Raw genomic sequence first — 17,582 nt, forward strand, 5'->3', positions numbered from 1 at the left:
CAGCTCCCCTGAACCAGTTTTGAAAAAAAATATAAAAAACGGAAAATAAATGAGTATCGAAATGCCCGATACACCCCTACTGGCGTATCGGGCATATCAATATTTTGAACCTTGGTTCACACTACTATCAATTGTGTATCGTTAAACCAAACTCATTTGGGGCTTATAGAACAGGAAGAAAATTCAATTGTGTAACTGTAGTCTGTAGGATGATTGCATTTGCATGGAGCCCCATTTGTACAAAAACCAAGTTAAATTTGTGAGGTTATTGATTGCAACCCCTACACAGCTTTCACACATCACTCCAACCTAGAAGTAGAATACCATTGGAGTGATCTAAAGTTTCCGGAAGGGAACATCGCCAAATCATGTGTTAATTTTGAGTGGAGACAGGTGGCCGACCTCGTCCCATTGTGAAACCCCTTGTTCCATCAGGCATTCTTGGAACACGAGGTGGATTCGAACATTTAATACCAGCACCAGAGTGCAAGGTTCCATGCCCTGGAAAAACGGATCTAGGTGTTCAGAATATGACTTTGAACAAGACCCTTTTTATCATGATATGCAACTAATCCCAACATCAAAAAGCTAAACATGCCAAAGCCAAAAAAAAAGAAGAATTTTAAGTACCCAATCCATTAGTGCTATGATGTTTGTGACCTCTAAATCGGCCGCGGTTTCGACCTCTTCGTCCAGTCTTCTCAGTTGGTGAGTGCCCCCCCGCATACTGCTATTAAAAACAATTCAGCAGAAAAAAAAATGTGCACACAAGTTCACCATTCAGATCATGTTATTCTTCCAGATTAGTTAAAGAATAGTGTTCCTTATTTTTACTTATTTTCCATTTTGGAGTGTCAGATTAGATTGAATTAAGATACTATATATCATTAACAAATTAAAGTAAAAATTACAAAATAAAATTATCCACTTTCTAGAGATACTGATTTCACAACGTAATTTCTTATGATAAAATTATTGGAGGACAGGCCCAATGCAGATTTCTGATTTCCACTGCAGAGGTATAAGCATTCAAAATGTCAAAAACCCCCACTCTACACACCAATGCCCGCCCGTGAATTGGCATCAATTCCTAACTGGCACCCACCCCAATTGTACTTTGGGCCTAAAAATTGACCCTGGGCTGAACCGTCATTCTCCCTAAAATTATTGCATGGATTGGTCACCACTTAAAACCAACAGCCAATCAAGAGGAGATAAACAAAGAGACAATGAAATCGAACTTTGAGAGCAAATAACCTGTAACTGGTAAAAATCAGAGGAAGTTTACCTCTGGTTCATGTGTCTCCTCAAGGTGACCAGTTTTAGGGTTCTCATCACCAGCAGCTTCAGATGCTGGTACATTGTTATTCTTCTCAGAGACAGCTGCTTTAACATTTTTCTTTGACAGCCCAAACTTACCCTGAATAAAAAAATTGTTGAGTAGGGCTGAAACCTCAAATTGTCATGAAGAAAGAAGAAAAGCTGCTCTTGTTAGTTTTACCATTCGCTTGAGAAGTTTAACCCGCATTCCACTTCTCCAATTATTCTCATCATTTAGGGTTGCCACCTGACAAATAACCAAAAGCACAAGGTTGTCTGCTATTAGAGTAAAACATCTAGATAATACATATTACAAGATAAAAGCACAAGCAAATGAGGGAAGAGATTGGCACTCACAGCTTTCTCAGCTGCCTCCACTGTCTCATACTCCACAAGAGCATATATCTATAAAAAATAATGAAAAGACAAATTAATTTGCACAGCAAGATGCAAGAAATCAGAAATTCAATCCATACTAGGTATTACAAACTTCTTTCAATTGGATATATGCTCAAGGACATGCATAAATCTACTTTAAAAATCAAATGGCAGGGTATTGTTCGAGAAGAATTTATAAGGTTGTGGGATTCAAGAAGATCCATTTGAGGGGAGGAGAGAAGGTGATGAGGTTAGGGGATGGATCTCAGGGAGCTTTGATAGTGGGATTCAAGAAGTTTTGGGGAGAGAAAGGGGAGTAAGGGTGGCAATGAGATTATGAGAAGGGATGGTCCAACAAGGGGCAGATGTGACTACAATGGAAAAAATTGGGGAAAATAGCAATGTTGGAGTCTTGAGGACAGAAGAAACAAGGAAGGTTGAAGAAATTGTGGGGGGAGAGGTGGTCACGAAGGATGAGTTTAGCAACAGAGATGTTGCAAATGTAAAAGTTTACAAGTGGAAAAAAAATACAGAAATAAACCTTTAAATGGTGATGGATAAGACAAGGTAGATTCTAAGGAGGAGGTGATTATTCAGAAGAAGTGGTTATTGGCAAAACACACTCAATTGAAAATTGGGGAAAATAGTAATGTTGGAATCTTGAGGACAGAAGATTGAAGTTGTGGGGGAACATGTGGTCAAGAAGGATGAGTTTAGCAACGGAGATATGTAAAAGTTTACAAGTGGAAAAAAATACAGAAATAAACCTAAATGGTGATGGATAAGACGAGGTAGATTCTAAGGAGAGGGTGATCATTCGGAATAAGTGGTTATTGATAAAACACACTCAATTGAAAGCCAGATTGATAATGAGGAAGTTGTGAATACAAAAGTGGAGATAAGTAAAACATTGGGACAATTTCTTTTGGGCACACAAAGTTCGCAATGGAGGTGTTTAAAGAGTTGGAGAAGAGGCATGAGAAAAATAATATTGGATCATGATGCAGGTGGTTTTAATTCAGGGGTAGAGATGGTTCAAGATAGACTGCAATCATCTGGAGTCGTTGAGAATGTTGACAAAAAGGGTGATGAGGTGGTTGAAAATACGAAATATGAGAAGAATGTGGTCTTGGAATTAGAGAAGATCGGCGTTGGTTCTACGGACCTGAAGGGTTTACAAAAGATTCCTAACACAATAAGACGCTTCATAAGTTAAAAAAAATCCTGTTATTCGGGTTTCAAAAGTTTTTGCCAGGTTGAAAGGGGGTTTATTTGGGGTTGGGCCTAACAAAAAGGTGAAGAAAACAAATAAAGTTATTAAAAAAAAGTAAAGAGATTCTTATTCAAGCCATGGAAGAAGATGAGCAATTGAGCCAAGTTTTGTGTGGTGTTAATTTGGAGTCCAATGTTCATCTATTGTGAGCCTTTATCAATTGCTTGGGAGGTTGGTGAGGTTTACGTTAGTTTGATTAAGTGAATGAGTTTAGTGTTGAAGTTTTAGGCTTTGGGTTTTGAGGTGCTGTTTGTCTTGTCTAGGTCTAGTCAGATGTATTCAATCTTTCTTCTGGTTTGGTGATTATGTTCATTGGAGAGGTTCTTTTGGTTTATGTGTAAAGGGTTGTTTATTTATTCTCTTGGGCGACTTCTTGTCACATTTCTTGCAACATCTTCTATCTCTTGATAAATTTTTATTTTACTATCAAAAAGAAGATAAAACAACAAATGTAGAAGAACATATAGCAGAAATGGAGCAAGCGCTACAACCATTCAGTTACTTCTATTTTAACATCACAGACATTGTTTAGATGGTTCTTCTATTCCTAGGGATTATGTCATCAACATAAATCCCCTTACTTATCATCTCAATTAAGAATGATTGCACCAATTAAAAAGTTAAAAAACTAGAGAATCCATTTCCATAACAAGTGAAAAAGCTTTTACAAAGTTTGAAGTTTGTGTAACATTTTAGTAGCTCACTATTTAATTCTCAATAAACATATGTAATTTTCGATACCAATGAAATGATTTGCCTAGGTTAAAACACCTATGTATACAGTATACCATAAAAAAATAATACAGGTATTAGCTAGAAGCCTTGACTACACCCAAGGGTTAAAATATTGATACGATACACCCTGTATCGTATGAGGCATATCATATCCATATCGGTGCATACAGATATGCTTGGATACACCAATATAAAAGCTTTTTAAAAATTTCAAAGCTCAAAAAGTCTGTGGACCCTCAAACACCTATAAAATTAAAAAAAGTGAAATTAAAAACAGGATATCCAACATATCAGGCACCAATACCCATGTGAAAAGTTATCAAAATTGCTTTTACTCTTCAAACATGGCCCTGCACCATAAAAATGGTAGTTTCAGTATTCGCCCCAATAAAAGAACAATAGCCCTCCCCTCCTCTCTCTCACTCTCTACACACATACACACACACACTAAAACACTGTAGTCTAGAAACTCTACTTTTTTTGAATCTTTTATTTTTTTATTCCATGTCATTTTTGAACACCCAATGAGATGCTCTTCTTCCACATAAATTACCCAAAAGTTCTCTCTCCTACTATCCCCCACTTTCTCTTAAATTATCTCTAATTCCTATTTATCCTCTCCCCCACTTTTAATCTATACCTATCTAAAGAAAGTCTGAATTAAAAAAATTAAGAATTATTTAAATATTCTAACTACATTATATAATAATTTCAAAATATTCATAAAAAATACAAAAAAATAACAATAGTTTTAATAATATTCATATTATTAATAATTCTATATTTTACAAAATTCATCACAAATTATGTACTAACAATATAAATATAAATTACGGTTTTCAGGATTATTCAATTTAAATTTTATTCAAATAATAAAAATTTAATAATAAAAAATAAAATATTATTTAAATCTTTCAATAACTAAATATCTTAAATAAGAAAATATATATTAAAAATAGATAAATAATTATATAACATAATATCTAATATTATGTAATAACTTTCAAATAAATAAAATTCAAATAACAAAAAATTTTAAATATTTTATATATTATTTAAATAACTAAATATAATAGCTAACAAAATATTTAACATAAATAGATTTTAAGTAGCTAAAATAATTAAATTATGTAATAAGTTTAGAAAATTTCTTAAAACTAGAAAAATAATTATAACATAATATTCAAATTAATAGTAATTTAATATTTTACAAAATTAATAACGAAATTATGTAATAATAGTATAAATTATAACTTTATGGATAATTAAATTCAATAAATAATTAAATTTTAAAGTTTAAATAATGATATTATTTAAATAACTAAATAATATTGTAAATAATTAAATTCACTTATTTCAATTAATAATTTTCCCACTTTCCCATATTAAAAAAAATTAAATTAAAAATATAAAATGTTAATATATCTATGGTCGGGTCATTCGATTTTGGTCGATTTACAAATGGCCAAAGCAAAACTAATCCAACCTAGTCATGTTGGGAAATTGTTGAATCAAAGCAGACTGGAAATACTAGAAAACCGATCAACTTGTTGGTTTCATCAGTTTGGTGAACAACCCTAGCTGAAATTAATTATTATTATTTTTTATTGTAAAAAATTATTAAAAGTAGTATATAAAATATAATGGAAAATCTACTATGAAGAAAAGATATGACACCGGATGAGTTACGAATCAAAATCCACCCATTAACTTTGATAACTGACACCTGATTGGCTACCATGTTTTATGATACCAGTTGATTGGTCAAAAATTTTTCAGATATCATATCTTTCTCATGTCATAATTGAACCCAAAATATAAATAATTATTAATTATTTAAAAACAAAAACCCAAAATATGCATGAAACGGGTCCCCCGCTAATTATGTATATAAAACTCTCTATTTATGATCTGGTCAAACTATCTTTTTAAACTTGTGACACATAATTTTATACAACCTATGGTTCACTAAATAAAAATATAGAAAGCTTGATCAGATAAAAAGGAAATGCAAGCAAGAAATTTTTCAAGAAAAAACGCTCAGGCATGTACCAAATCTATATCCTTACCTTACCACTTATCAACTTCTCAGCCATGCTGACTTTTTTGGGCCCTTCCATGGCATGTGGATCACGGATATAAATATTCTTTATACTGAAAACTCATAAAGCATGGTAAAATGTCAAAATGTTTTAACCATAAAGCATAAATTAAAGATTTGACATCATGATAAATGCATACTTTCCAGCACCGCCAAATATCCTCTGAATGTTCTCAGTAGTGTAACTCTTTGGCAAATTCTCTACCAAAACAGTGCATTGCTAGAGTTCACAAATTAGATGCTAGAAACAAACTATCCAATAAGCAAGTTTCTAAAAATTCAGGTTGACTGAAATAAATACCTCAGCATCCTTGACCTCAGTTACTGGCAGTGGATGAATCCGCTTCACCTTCTTTCCATCTGAACTCACAACCTGCATTTGAAGGTACAAGAAATTTGTGTGTTTATGCACGTGAAAGAGAAATACATAGGAAACACAAAAAAAATAAAATAAAATACAAGGTTTTATAAGAAAACTGGGATTTGCTCCTCACAACCACATCCCACCTTGTATTTGGGATTTGGGAACATATCCCAAAAATAATAACCAGTGTTTTAAAAGTGAAAGGCACAAAAAAGGCGCAGAGGTCAATTTGTGCCCGAGGCACATGCCTTTTTGAAGCAACGCACAAAAATAAAAAAATGTCAGAAAATTCAAAAAAAACAAATAATTCAAAAAAAGATGCAAAAAATATAAAATATAAACATAATATTAATAAGACATATAAACTTAAATTTTAAAATAAATGTTTTAAAAAGTAAAAAACCTATTATGTAAAATTAGAATAAACATAACATGTAAAGCATATTGAAATGAGAATTTAAAAACAAAATCAAACATATGAAACATTTTCAAGCATGTAAAACCCACAATCACTTTTTCCCTCAATCACATTACGTCAAGTAGCTAATGTGATGTAAAACATGTTACATTCCTGATTCTACGAGCTGCCTTTGTGCCACGCCCCTTGAGGAAGCCCAAACAAGCCCCTAAAAATGCACCTCACCTGTGTGCCTAGGCACGCCTTTTAAATCACTGGTAACATACAAGTATGGGAGATGTTCCCGATGTTCAGCTGAAACATGCTGTGAGATTGGTGTGAGGAACAGAACCAGACACTTTATAAGATTCTCCCAAAAGAAAGAAACAAGTCAGGTTTTTTTTGGGTATTGAGTGTATATGCCTGAACCTCCATAGAGGTCGTAATTCTTCTTTTTTTCTTTCTTTTTTGGGCACAGCACAGCAGGTCAGCAAGTTGTGATTTGTGAAAGGTAACTCAAAAGCTGTTGCAAAATCCAAACCGCCGCTTAAAAAATATTATCTAGCATTCAACATGTAGGAAGATTGCTTATGGGTAGGGTGTCTGATGAAACCTAAGAATGCTCTTGGAGTGCTTGGCACTAAGATGTACACTAATCTTCTCATCTCAACTAATAAATGAACAGTTACCAATCAGAGAAATAGAGAGAGGAGAGGAAGGGAAAAATTACAAGCTGAGTCGATTCCTTGAGTGCAGCCACTATCAAAGAATTGTCACGAACCAGCTTTTTCATTTTCCTAAAAGATGCAATAACAGCAATAGGAACTGCAAGAGGCAAAATACCATGCAATTGTAGGATCACTAAAACAAAGATTATCTAGAAAACTTCTAACAGAACACAGAACAACTCGGGCACTTATATCCCATGACTCGAAACATGAAGAAACATGATCTGTAATGGTGAAATGGAAGATGCAGCTGACAAGACAATTGTCTAATAGAAATACAGATGCTAACAATTAAATAATACATTGGATAGCCAAATTTAATTGCAACTGAATCATTAGGATATTTGGGCAGTTAAGCAGCTTATTTTATGAGGACAAAACCCAATATAGTTGTGTAGAATTTCTAAGAAGCCTGCTAAGATTTTTGGCAGGTTCTCATAAAATGGATGAAGAATGAAAAGTAAACCTGATCTGTAAATGCTGCATTGCATAATTATACAAACTAGGACATACAAGTGAAATTTTGCACCATCAATCAAACTCAACCAAAATTCTTATTAAAGTGAGCATGCCATCTATGATGTACATCAACTCCAACTAATCAACCTGGTGAAACTCTTCACCTGTAATAACAAATAATTATGACTAAATAGACAGCAGTGCCTACATACATGCAGATGCAAACTCCAAGGGGAACGGGGAGCATGCTATGAGAATTGGCAACAGCACAAGCACAAAACATACGGTAAACCATTGCAGATTACAAGTGGATACACATAGAATTGCCCCTCCTCTGTTTCAACCAATCTTCAAAATTCTCAAGAACTGAAGAACCGGTGTGTTTCATTTTTTAAGAGGTAAAGTATTCTATTAATATCAACAGTATAAGGTTCTGTACAAAAAAAATCAGAATTACAACCCCTCAAAGAAATCCACCATCAAAAAAAGAATCAGAACAAGAAGCATCTCTAAAAACATCAGACAAGGATAACCAGCTACGAAGCTCCCACTATGAAATTAATTACCCCAGCCTGAGTCTTAGCTTTTTGCTCAAAGACCCTACTGTTCCTTTCCAACCAGATCACCCACAAAACTGCAGAGGGAATAACAGAACACACTTGCTTTCCTTCTTTGGACATGCATGGGACTCTCCACCCAGATAACAAGGAAGAGACTGACTCCAGCCAGCACCAGCTCAGATTAACTGCTCTGAGAAAATGCTGCCACAACACTAGTGTGAAATTACAGTGAATGAACAGGTGATTTGAAGACTCAGAATGCAAATTGCACAAAGGACAAAGCAAGTTTGGCAAGGTGAAACCTTTCCTCACTAACATCTCCTTGGTGAGGCACTTCCCCTTTGCAACCACCCACAAGAACTTGACTTTCAGGGGAGCTACAACTTACCAAATGGCCTTGAGAATGGGAAAGGCTAGGGGACATCTCCAGGTAGCCCCAGATAGAAAGATTTGAGTGAAAAGCTACCCGAATTTGCCCGTTTCCAGCATCTAGAATCCTCAGATTGCAGGTCTGGGTGCTGATTCTGAAGCAAAGAAAGGAGTTCTACCACCTGGTCCAGCTCCCAGTCATTAAAATTCCTTCTGAAAACAGGGAACCAGACTAAACTATATTACCCTCCTGTGCAAGGCAATCAGCAACAGAAATCTGAATATCCTCAGCTACAGCAAACAAAGAAGGAAACCTTGCTTTTAGAGCAGTATCACCGCACCAGGGGTCCAAACAATACCTCAGTCTTCTACCATTCACAACTTTATAAGATATGCCCTTGGTGAAGTGAAGGTAAGCTCTGTAGATGCCTTTCCAGAGGCTACACCCATAAGGCAGAAGCAAACCATCTATGTCCCACCCATTATCACTGATGGCATATTTTTCAGCAATTAAAACTCTCCATAATTCCTTGGGTTTATTTTTCACCTTTCTAATCCTCAGCCCTCCTTGAGAGATAGGTTTACGGATAATCCCGGTTCACCAAATGGTATTTAGAGGAATCCTTACACCCTAGCCACAGAAAATCCCTCATCTTTTTTCCTATTTTCGATGCCACCTCAGATGGAATTAAAGAGACATGAAATAATTAGAAAGACTGGCCAGAACACTCTTTACTAAAACCAGCTTTCCCCTTTTGGAGTCTCCAAGAATCCAGATACTGCTTGAATTCCCAACTGGTAGCATCTCACTTTTAGAGAAATTGACTTTCAAACATGAAACCACTTCAAACCAGCAAAGGAAGAACCAAAGATTAAGAACCTGATCTGAAGAAGCCTCACAAAAAAAGAGTGTCATCAGCAAACTGCAGCTAAGTGATCTTTGAACCACCAGGACAAACCTCAAAACCTTCAATCAGTCCTAGCTCCAAGACTTGCTCTAACATTTTACTCAAGCCCTCTTTTTTTTTTTTTTGATAGATGCCATTTTACTCAATCCCCCTCCATGGCTATCAAAAAAAGTAATGACAGTGGGTCACCTTGTCTATGCCCCCTCTAACTTTTGAACCTGTCTTTGGCTGCCCCATTGACAAGGATTGAAAAACTAGGAGCAGTAACACAAACTTTCATTCAATTCCTCCACTTCTGGCCAAAGTGCAATCCGCTCAACATGTAATCTAGAAAATCCTAGTTTATGTGACCTTGAATCAATAAGCTCATTGGTTACAAAAACATTGTCATGGATGAACTACTTGCAAACAAAAGAACCTTGGAAGATGGAAATGACAGAACTCGTTACCCTCCTTAGTTCATCTAAAAAGGATATAATGTGATGATTACACCAAAAGGATAGGACATTTACCATGAAGAAACATGGCATACTCCATTCTTCATGTGTGTACTGTGTGTGAATGAGAGAGAGAGAGAGAGGAAGATCACTACACACATATAAGAGATATTTAACATTGAACTGCAAGAACGTCCACTAACTCATAAGCATTTTCTAGAAACCGAAGTGAGGTTTATGGATTTTCACTAAAAATAAATATGAATGTAAAAGAGATTAAAACCTACAAAGTATTGTGTTGAAAGTATTTTCTTATCTATAAACATTAAAACCTAGAAAGTGGAAACTAATAAATAGGAATGGCAACAGGGCAGGTTCGAGGTAAGGCACCCACTCCCCGTCAGGCATCCACCTACAAACACATCTAATTTGGGGGTATTTAAGAAATAGGATTATGGGAATTTGGGATTAGATTATGATAATTTGGGGTACTTTAGAAATGGAATCTGGGATTGTAGGGTTTTAAGAACTTGGGGGGAACTCAAGGGTATTTTAGAAATTATAATTAAATCTAGGGGCATTTTACTAATTTACCATTGGATTTAGGACAGATTCAGGGAATTATACGCAAACTCCATCCCCACCCCATCCCTGATTTGGGGCAAAAATTTTTTCCCTGTCCCAATTTGGGGTGGGGCAAGGCGATGCCCCATTTCTACATGGAAAATTGCCATCCCTACCAATAAGTAATAATTCTCATATGAAACTAGGTAATAGACAAAAAACAAATAAATCAGCATAGGAATGCATAAAAAAAGGCAAACAGAAAACATTTCATAACTATGAAAAGAAATGAAATAAATAGAGAAAGAATCAGTCAGCAGATGGTTGCATAGTCATCCAGGTTCCATCCCTAGAAGCTCAGCACAACAAAATTTTGCTGCACCAGGAGAAACATCTAGTAAGGGCAACCCATCATAAGTACCTGCTTAAACTCATCATCTTCTTCATTTCTATTCTTGCCTAGGCAGACTTGGATCAACAACAAAAACATAGTCCATATCCAGAACTTACAAGTATCAATATACTGCTACAATATGCATAATAACTTGGGAAGATGACACTCAGATGAGTAAGGTAAACATCATATCCTGTCATACGAGCTACCTGCAGCAGTAAGCTGGGCAAACATCGTACACAGGATCTGCCACACAGCCTCCTCATGGTCATCTACGATGATAATGACTCGAGGTAAAAAAGCAATGCCTTTATGCATATTAGACATTCTGATGTGAAAATGAAATTTCAGAAAGCAGGCACTAATAAAAAAATCAAAACAATAAGAAAAGATTGCTAGCAAAAATTTGAACAATAAAATGTAAGTTCCTAAAGATTAGAATCAAAAATATAGTTAAGTCTCTACAGACTTGGAGAGACAATTGTATATGATACTGGGTTAAGACAATCCAAACACCAAGTTCCTAGAATGCCAATATGCCATTACAAAAACTTCCAGGGTTTGGAAAAATCATATATAATTGGATCAGATTCGTTTTTTTATTTAGAAATCAATGTTCAAAGACCAAGATGGTTAAATAATTGTTCACACATATAGAATCTATTGAGAGCAATGTTTTAGAATGCAGAGATGTGAGACAAGACATTCCACTACCTAGAGGCATGAGGCATAGTTCAAAACGTAAGAGGTGTAAGCCTCCTTAAGGAGGAGGATAAGGAGGAAGAGGAAGGACGATCTCATTGTTCTTTATTTTTAATAAAAATCTTCTAATATTAAGAAGAATGAAGATGCATAGTATTAGTTGAAAGGGGGTTCTTGTGGAAGCGGAGGCATATGCCTCCAGAACACCTCACGAAAAAAGTATGAGGTGTACGCTTCAGAGGTGTCAATGCCTCTAGCATACACCTCAGGATGTTTTGGGGGTACCTAGCTTGGAGGCATGTCTCCGGGCATACGCCTCCCACACCTTTTAAAACACTGATTGAGACAACATTTCAACAATGGGCTAGAACTTAGAAGATAGCCTTCCTTATTATACATACTGCACAAGCAAGTAGGCCCTTTTTTTATGAATAGCAAGTAGACCCTTTTCACAACTAAGAAGGAAAAAAATCAGTGAAGATATATAAGAGCAGCTATTCTAAGACCCCTATGCAGGAATTGAAGGTGCTTTCTCCATATACTATTATCAGAGAATAACCGTATGTTGCATCATCCTCATCACACACAATACAACAGGTATCCTGACAGCTGCAGTTTTACAAATCTGAGCAATCACCAAAGGAGACATTTTAATAGTCTTTTCAGATCTCATTAAGCATTGAAATTCCATTCGGTCTGAACTTTTCTTCCTAGTGTATGGAGTCTATGGACTGCAGCTGGTTACTCCAAGTGGTACAAGTTTCACAAGTCATCATTAAGTGGATGGGAATAGGGAACCAGGATCATGGAAGTTTTTTATCCAAAAAAAAAACTCCTGATTCAATTGGGTCCATAGACCAGAAAATGCCTGGAAGATTTACTAGTTAGGAAGAATGTTAATAGGCAAGACTTGTAGTGGGGCCATAGCCCCTGGAATAGTGTTTGTATTCTCTTGGTGTGTGTGCATGTTTGAGGGAGTACAAGATGTTTGGTTAGCTCTCATTTGATGTTTTGGAAAGGGTTTTATTGCAGTATTTTTTGGGCACTAAAAGAAAAAGAAATAAACAAGAAAGGTGACCAGAAGTTACCTGATAGAGGAAACACAACAGAAGCATACTAATTTCCAAAGACCACAATCAAAAACCAGACATCACACCCACAATCCCCTATCATCCCAGCAGAAACAAAGATTCAAGCCCCCAACTACAGCAAAGAAAATGCCATACCCATTATCGTGCATCCAATTATTGCAGTATCATCATCTTGCATCCACGAGATTCTTAAATTAATAAGAGTTCTGATTAGTTAAAGATACAAAAGCTTCAGGGTAATAGATAAAGAATCCAACCAAACAAAGAACCCAAAGTAGGAAGGATGATCAGCACTTACCAAACCCTTCCTTGTCTTTCTTAACATGGCTCATCAGGAACTTATCTGTAGGTAGATTTCCGTCACTAAAGTAATATTCAACCTGCACAAGATCAATCCTATAAATTAAAACTATCATAACTGCTTTGGAACTTTCAACAAAGATGCTTATATAATGGAATAACATCTTGCTGATACAGAAACAGTAACCATGAAGACAGGTCAGTCTGACTATAATGTTGATTATGCATTGAGCCATTGACTAAGGAGAATCTGGGCAGGAGGTAGACATGTTTTTTGGGCCAGGCCAGGCTTTGCCTCTTTATCAACAGAAAATATCCAGGCCCTAGATCTTGAGCCCAAGCTTGAAGCCCAGTTTGGACATAAAGAGTCTTAGAGTCCTATTTATGCTGTAATTTAATAAACTCAACATATTATATATCAATATATATTCATTCTATATTATTCATATATTTTTTATTGTATGCAATTGAACAAGTGTTTCAGAGATTTCTTTTGAGGCAATTGACATATATGAAAATAAGAGGTCATGGGTTCAAATCTTGTTAAACACATTTTAACTTATCCAAAAGAAGAAGAAAGGTCTACATATGGTGTAAATTGATCCAGAAAAGGCATATGATAGAGATCATAAAGAAATAATATGGTGGGTCTTGGAAAAGAAAGGGGTTCAAAATAGGTATATAGACTTAATTAAGGATATGTATGAGGGGGCAACAAGCAATGTTAGAACACCAGTGGGAGAAACTTCAAATTTTACAGTTACTTAGCATGGGTCATCACCAAGGCTCAGCAGTTAGCCCTTATCTAATTGCATTGGTCCTAGATGAATTAACTAAACATATCCAGGAAAAAGTTCCATAGTGCATGGTGTTTGCGGATACATTGTCTTAATTGATAAAACTAGTGAAGGACTAAATGCAAAATCAAGCTTATGGGAAAATGCCTTAGAAACAAGAGGTTTTAAAATATGGACTAAAATAGAATATATGACATGTAAATTTAGTAATAATAGGAATGTAAATCAAGATACACTTAGGATTGGAGACCAAGAGATAACTCAACATGACTATTTCTGGTACCTTGGTTCAATAATTCGTAAGGGAGAAATTGAGGAGGATGTGACCCAAAGAATTAGAGCAAGGGCAAAATGGTGGGGTGCATTTGGACTTTTATGTGATAGGCAAACACCACATAGATTAAAAGGAAAAATTCTACAAAACAATTGTGAGGCCAGCTATGTTGTATGGAGGAGTGTTGGCTAGCCAAGAAACATGCCCAAAAAATGAACATGGAAGAAATACGAATGCTATGATGAATGAGTGAAAAAAATAAAAAGGATAGGATTAGGGAACCTAGGAGTACCTCCAATAAGTGATAAAATGTGAGAGAATGGACTAAGATGGTTTGGCCACATACATAGAATAGCACCAACTGTGAATATAGATTTAAATAGAATAATTTGGCAAGACAGGATTCATGTAGCCAGACCCCATATGGTTGGGATAAGGCATAGATGGTGATGATGATGATTTTTATTATACGTAATATTGTCGGGTCCGGCCAGGCCAGCCCTTTGGGCTACCTAGCCCATGTGAACAGGAAACTGAGACATCCAGCCACCTATTTCTTCATTGCAGGTTCTCATGTAGAATCTAGCATCATGTCTTGTAGGCCATCATGCATCAATGGTGCCCCCCAGCTTCAGTCCATACGACCATACCTTATTCTTGGAATGCCATATCAATGAGATGAACAAGAAAAGCAAAATGCTGGATTTCCACTCATATCCTGTGGAGACTGAGATTAATCTTCTATTGAGTGTCTTAGAACCTGGGTTTCCACTCGTAGAGCGTTTAGAGGAGAATGTAGCTCTTCTTTTTTGAGTGTTGACTGTTTTGGTAGTCCTGCACCGCTTATTGTTAATATGTACAGAAACTCTTTGAACAAAGGACGTTTTTACATATCTTGACAAAGTAATACAATCATATTTTACCTTTTTCATTAAAAAAACATCTAGAAAGACTAATATCTTGCAAACCTAATATATTTTGGGGGAAAGAGTAAGAAATGGCCATTTTAGTGAGTGCCCATATAGGAGGATGGTATTTAAGTTTTTTTTTTGTTTTCTTTTAGTGTCAACTTTAGAGTTGTTACCTGCTTGTTTAGTTGTACTAGGATTTGTAGAGGCTTATAGAGTTACTTAGGAGTTTAAATCCTTACAGAGTGTCCCCATGTTTTTGACTTAGCTTTAAAAAATTTTTAAGCTGTATCTTTATCAGTTTCCTAGTTGATTTTTTTTACCAGCAAGTTTCCTAGTTGAAATTGGTTTCTGTAAAAAGAAGATTACATCCCTATATCAGAGTTGATTTGATGAATAAAAGTTACGTTCTAACAATATATGATAGTTGAGTCCTCCTCCGAGTAATTCTAATCTCTCTCTCTCTCTCTCTCTCTTTAAAGGTATGGTCTTGCTCTACTTTCTTCCCTCTTCTTATTCTGATTTGTTTTATTTATCCTTGTACCCATCCTCCAATATGAATCTTTCTTTTATAATCCATGTTATTAATTCCCCCCTCTTTACCAACCACGTACAACTTAATGGACTTTCTCTTTCTAGTCCTACACGATAGACTTAGCAAAAGAAGATCAATTCATGTGACATATGGCGCCTTCAGTTGCATGTTGGTAAATTTGTAAGACATGGAAATCAGACTTCTTAAGAATATTCAATTCGAAAATGCAGTATTCAAAAATGAAGAAGGGTTTGTTTCTACTACCACATAAGAAAGGGATAGCAGAACAAGTATCCAAGAAAAAACGAAGCTCCAAAGTACAAAACACGTAAATAGGATAAGTTTTGCAATTTTTTTACATCTAGTTAAACATAAAATGAAGGAAAAAGAAAAGAACAATTTCCTGAAAACTACTGCTTCCCGGTCTTGGTTGCACATAAACTGGCTATGAAGAACAAACGCTTTCCAAAACAGTGAAGAGTGAATGTAAGAAAATGTCATTCCTCCTTTTAATTCGTTTTCTGAATAGAGGGTTGGTCCTCTAGATTCAAATGTCACAGCGCCCATACATTTTTCAAACAAGTCAATCTTGTTTTCAATTTAAAACCAATCGCCAGGAAAAGTTAGGAAAAGGGTTTATTTTCCTATTGAAAATTTAAGTTTTTTCTAACATTTATCTAATTCTTCCTTTTTAAACCTTTTAACTTTCTTTGGCTTTGAACTTTCCCTCATCAGTTCATCTTAAAAAAAAAAAGATTTTTTAAAATCATTACTTTTGCGTACGACTCAACATGGCTCCTAGATTATAGTTTCTTGCATCCACGAATATAAGCAAACGTTTACGAAGAAAATAATGCAAGAAGAAAAATCAAAGCAAGAAACAACTACATAAAGAAGCAAAATTTTCTGTAGTAGAAAAAAAAAGAAGGGAAACCATGGGTCACCTGTCTTATGATCTTGTTTCGGAGATCATCGGTGAGGACGACGGCCTCGGGAAGGGGGGAAGGATCAGCTGCTTCAGCTGTATCCAGCAGATCTTCTCCTTGAAACCCTAGATTATCCGGTGATCCGACGGGCAAGGCTTCTTCATCCGGAAGATAATGGCAATCGACGGAGGAGATCCCTTGGCTTTCCATTTGAACAAGGACAGGAGGGAGGAGGAAGAGGGAAGATGAGGGGGAGCGGCTGTGGAAAACCTTTTCCCGCCTCTTTTCGCTTTTCTTTCTCCTGCCCTCTCTCAGATCCTCTGGATCTCCCTTTTATAGACGAGCCGAGGACAGGACCATTACATCGACCGCACGTGTGAAGTGAAAAGGCTGATTTTTTCGACAAGAATTCAAGTCTGTGCTAACACGTGTGTAAGATAGGATGACATCATGGGAGCCCAGCTCTTGTGTTACCCGATGCTTATTTTAATGGTGAGCCCATGGGCCGGCCATAAAGCCCCCTGTATTTGCAATTTGCTAATGCTAACCCCTGTAACCTGTGTTTAAGTTTTGTGACGGACAAAGGCCCGCGATGTTATAAAATTGCTGCTTCTCATTTTGCATTTTTTATGGAAACGAGTTGAGAAGCCCGTGCATAAAATAAATGCAAAAAATCAATAATTAAAAATAGGATAAATTACAAACACCCCCCCTTATTATGGGGTCTGTGACAAAGACCACCCTGCACTATGACCGTGAGACAAAGACCCCCTTCTATTAGCATTCTTTTAAAATCTGCCATTGCAATATTTTTTAATTCCCATACTACCTTTCACCGTTCATCCTCCCTGACCTCACATACAAGAACAGTAGCGACGGCAGACTTCCGTTGAAGTCCTCCCTCTCTCTCCCCCAATCTCTCTTCTTCCGTCAACTTCCTAGCCTTGCGAGGATTGCAGCAAAAGCGCAATAACAGAGCTCCTGCCACACCCACTTGGACCAACAAGGGCGAGTGTTTTGTTCGCTTGGGCACATAAGCTGAGGTCTCAGAAGACTTACATA

At 36.1% G+C, this 17,582-nt stretch overlaps 1 protein-coding gene across 5 annotated transcripts; it reads right to left on the minus strand.

Moving 5' to 3' along the window:
* Positions 1-163: 163 nt before the first annotated feature.
* Positions 164-16,838, minus strand: LARP6A (RNA-binding protein). Of its 5 annotated transcripts, none has more exons than XM_010259469.3 (12): positions 16,539-16,834; positions 13,079-13,160; positions 12,916-12,951; positions 7,299-7,393; positions 6,109-6,180; positions 5,948-6,027; positions 5,776-5,860; positions 1,678-1,725; positions 1,502-1,567; positions 1,289-1,420; positions 631-727; positions 164-501 (listed from the first exon to the last, which is right to left on the minus strand). In XM_010259469.3, the coding sequence occupies exons 1-12, from the start codon at positions 16,728-16,730 to the stop codon at positions 374-376; spliced, it is 1,113 nt and encodes a 370-aa protein (XP_010257771.1). In that variant the 5' UTR covers positions 16,731-16,834; the 3' UTR covers positions 164-373. The 5 variants fall into 5 exon arrangements, with proteins under 5 accessions (XP_010257771.1, XP_010257770.1, XP_088757604.1 ...); XM_010259468.3 differs by having other exon boundaries at positions 631-730; XM_088901478.1 differs by lacking the exon at positions 12,916-12,951 and having other exon boundaries at positions 16,539-16,838.
* Positions 16,839-17,582: the final 744 nt, after the last annotated feature.

Source organism: Nelumbo nucifera, chromosome 3, assembly GCF_055504915.1.
Source record: "Nelumbo nucifera cultivar China Antique chromosome 3, China Antique-T2T, whole genome shotgun sequence".
NCBI lineage: Eukaryota > Viridiplantae > Streptophyta > Magnoliopsida > Proteales > Nelumbonaceae > Nelumbo > Nelumbo nucifera.